The following is a 3,704-nucleotide window of genomic DNA, read 5'->3' on the forward strand; positions in this document are numbered from 1 at the left end:
AGAGAATGATTCAAGGGTTAGAGGTTATGTTGAGAGCATGTGTGATCGACTTTGGAGGGCATTGGGATAAGTTCCTACCTTTGTGTGAGTTCTATAATAACAGTTATCACGCCAGCATTGACATGGCACCTTTCGAGGAACTTTATGGGAGGGAATGTAGATCACCCATAGGGTGGTTTGAGAATAGAGATGTGAAACCTTTGGGGGTTGATTTGGTGAAGGATGATAAGGTAAGAAGCATTCAAGTTAAGCTTCTAGTAGCCCAGAGTAGCCAAAAGAAGTATGTGGACCGTAAGGTAAGGGACATGACATTTCAAACTGGTGAGCAAGTCCTTATAAGAGTGTCACCCATGAAAGGGGTGATGAGATTTGGCAAGAAGGGAAATCTTAGTCCCCGATACATTGGACCATTTGAGATCCTTGACTGTGTAGGGCCAGTGGCTTATAGATTGGCCTTACCCCCTAGCTTATCTGGAGTTTATCCATTGTTTTATGTGTCCATGTTGAAGAAGTATCATGGTGACGGAGATTACATTATAAAATGGGACTCAGTTCTATTGGACAAAGACTTTCAGCATGAAGAGGAACCGCTTGCAATTCTTGATCGCGATGTTCGGAAGTTGAGGACCAAGGAGATAAAGTCCGTGAAAGTTCAATGGAAGCATCGTCCAATCGAGGAAGCTACTTGGGAAATTGAGAAGGACATGCGAGACAAATATCCCCAATTGTTCGACGATTGATCAAGTATTACTCTACTCTTACCTTAGCCAGTTTTTCCTAGTTTATCACTCGAGGACGAGTGATGGGTAAATTGGTATCTATTGTAATGACTTGTTTCCATCGTTATAGAAAAGCCAATGGGGAAAGAATTTTGACCAGAGAAACTTTTGAGTAGTGACTTAAATTTTTTAGCCTAGTCCAGATTTGGACGAAATCTGAGTCGGATATGGTCTGGGGAATATGGTAATGAATGGGGGATCTAATTATGAATTTCATCACATGAGTGGATAGGCAATACATTAAGGAGCCTGTACGGCTTTACGGAATCGAATTCGGGCAATTAGAACTCCCGAAACTGATCTTAGCATGAAAGGGTAGTTTTAGAACGTCCTGGTTTGAAAGTGTGTTGTGAAATGGGAGCTTGGAACTCAAATTCTGAGCTTCTGTCTCCGTGCAAGCCACCAGGGGGGATTAATTCCACCAAGACGGGGCCGATGTGGCGGGCTGGGTCCCACTACGGCACGCCATTCGCTACTTAAGTTGGGAAAAACCTCAAATTCATTATTTTCTGCAAAACTTAGTCCTTGAGAGCTAGGAGACGACCTAGAACAATTCTTGACCAGTTTCCCACATTTTCTAGTGCTAAAGGTAAGATTTTTACTCCCCTAATCCATAATTTGATTTGTAAACCTTAGAATATTGCGTAATGATCATTGGGGGAGGGTTTTAGCCTGAAGTTAATGGTGGGAAAAGTCCTAATTGAATAATAGGATCTTGGGTTTGACCATGGATAGATAAATTGATTGTTATCCGAGTAAATTAGGCCTTGTTTATTGATCCTTGCGTAAATTGATTGTTTTTAGACCAAGAACAAGCGGAAAGAATCCGAAAAGGGAAGGCTCAAGTGTCTTAGGAGGATTCAAGCTTGATTTCGAGGTAGGTGATGGTTTGATTTCCTGTTTGTGTGATATATGTTGGTAATTGATTCATTGTATGCATGCATGTATGTGAATGAGGCAATGTAGAACAAATCTATTGAAAATGAGTATGAATGAACAATTGCATGACATGAACCTAATACTTGATTGTATGATTATGAGTAATGTTCATTATGGGTGTGATTGTGATTGTGGTTGTGTTGATTGGACAGGGTGTCACGTTCCGACAAATATATTTGATCGGGTATCACGTTTCGACAAATATATTGGATTGGGTGTCACGTTCCGACAGATATATTGGATCGGATGTCACGTTTCGACACACTAACAGTTTGCGTAGGGGTTCCATGAGAGGACCATTGTGATTCTATATATTCATGTCTAATTGTTGTTGATATTGAGAACTGTATGTGCTCTTGAAAGGATAATTGATCTATGTATTCTTTATATGTATATACTATGTTGTGATTGCTTGTCTATGTTTCACTCATTGGAGTAGCCGCATGATCCTACCAGTACACTGTGGTTGTGTACTGATATTGCACTTGTTCGTTCTTTGTTGAGTACAGGGCATCTTCAAGCGGTTACTGATCGACCTCTGCTTGGAGGTAACTGATCGAGACCGAATTCAAGGGTGAACCAGTTCTTCCAGGCAGCCCTGGATTCTCTTATGTTTAGTCCATTTTCTTCTGACTTAGACTAGTTCTTTAGATATTTCTTATGCTTGGTTAGGGTTGTACCCATTTTTCTTAGACTTGTTGAAATTAGAGTTTTGGTACAATGACTTTCATGTTGTAGGAATTGTTTTCCACAAATATTTTGGTAGTTGTTTTATTAAACTTCAAAGTTTATGGAAACTCTATATTTCTTTAGACATTTAAACGTGCTTCCGTATCTTTAAATGTTCTAGTTTTCGTTAAGTTGTGTAGTTGGATTGTAGTAATGGTTCTCCCACCAGAGGGTTAGTGTGGGTGTCAATCACGATGCTCTGGGTCGTGACACATATTCATACTCTTTTAATTTGTATTATTATCATGGTGAGGTAGGGGTGGGAACAGGAGAAAAAATTATTTCATTCTTTTATTTTGAATTTTGGGTACACACAAAAGAAAAATACATGATATGTACATAGTGGCTTAATGAAATCATCTTCTATTGAAGTAATTATTTCTATATAAATGTCATCATTATTTCCTCCTTTTTTTCTCCCTTGGTTTATCATAAGTTGGGAAAAGTTAAAATTTAAAATGGTGAACAATAGCTAAAAAGAAAAAGAAGTAGAAGAGAGAGGAAGAAAGGGGTGGGGGTGGGGGGGGGGGGGTGTAACGAGGGGTGGGGGTGGGGGTGGGGGGGTGTAACGACCTTTTAGATTGTTATGGGTGAACCAATGGTGAAAGAATTTGGGTAAGAGAACTTTTGGAGAAGTGAGTTGAAAATTTTAGGCTAGTGATGTGCTAGTGATGTGTCGTGGATTTACGACACTTTTGATGTTTGAAACTTACGATGTTTGTAAGTTTTCTAGTGTGTTAAAGTAGATTTGATGTGTTTTGTAATATTTTTTCAGAAAAAAAAAGATTCGGTAATGAAGTACAAAATTAGGAGTTGTTCATTGGTATTTTAGAATTCACGAGTGCATTCTACGAGCTTGTGGTTTGGACAACGAGTCATAGATGCCTTCATAGATGGAGATTCAGAGATATAAAATGGAAGCTTAAGTTTTACGACTATGCAATACGGATCGTAAAAACATCCATAGGTTAGTAAAGCATACACCCGTAGACATACTAAGTTATGTGGTGATATTCACTTATTTAGGGGACCAAACACTTGGGTGAACTTAGCCTACCGATCTTGCATGCTATATAATAGAAAGAGTTAATTATATCGGGTCTTACTTAGTTATGAATTCTGGGGATCACAACATCTTAGTTTCGTCTTTTATTGATTCAAAACACATGAACTTGCTACTTTTTTACTTTCTACTTGTGACGACATTAACTATGTTCATTACCCCCCCCCCCCCCCCCCCCCCCCCCCCAAAAAAAA

General features: G+C 39.1%; 1 protein-coding gene across 1 annotated transcript; it reads left to right on the forward strand.

The window, feature by feature from the left end:
* Nucleotides 1-305: 305 nt before the first annotated feature.
* LOC107058419 (uncharacterized) lies at nucleotides 306-2,296 on the forward strand. Its single transcript, XM_015304105.1, has 2 exons — nucleotides 306-611; nucleotides 2,228-2,296. The coding sequence occupies exons 1-2, from the start codon at nucleotides 306-308 to the stop codon at nucleotides 2,294-2,296; spliced, it is 375 nt and encodes a 124-aa protein (XP_015159591.1).
* The last annotated feature ends 1,408 nt before the right edge of the window (nucleotides 2,297-3,704 follow it).

Source organism: Solanum tuberosum, unplaced genomic scaffold, assembly GCF_000226075.1.
Source record: "Solanum tuberosum cultivar DM 1-3 516 R44 unplaced genomic scaffold, SolTub_3.0 scf00507, whole genome shotgun sequence".
Lineage (NCBI taxonomy): Eukaryota > Viridiplantae > Streptophyta > Magnoliopsida > Solanales > Solanaceae > Solanum > Solanum tuberosum.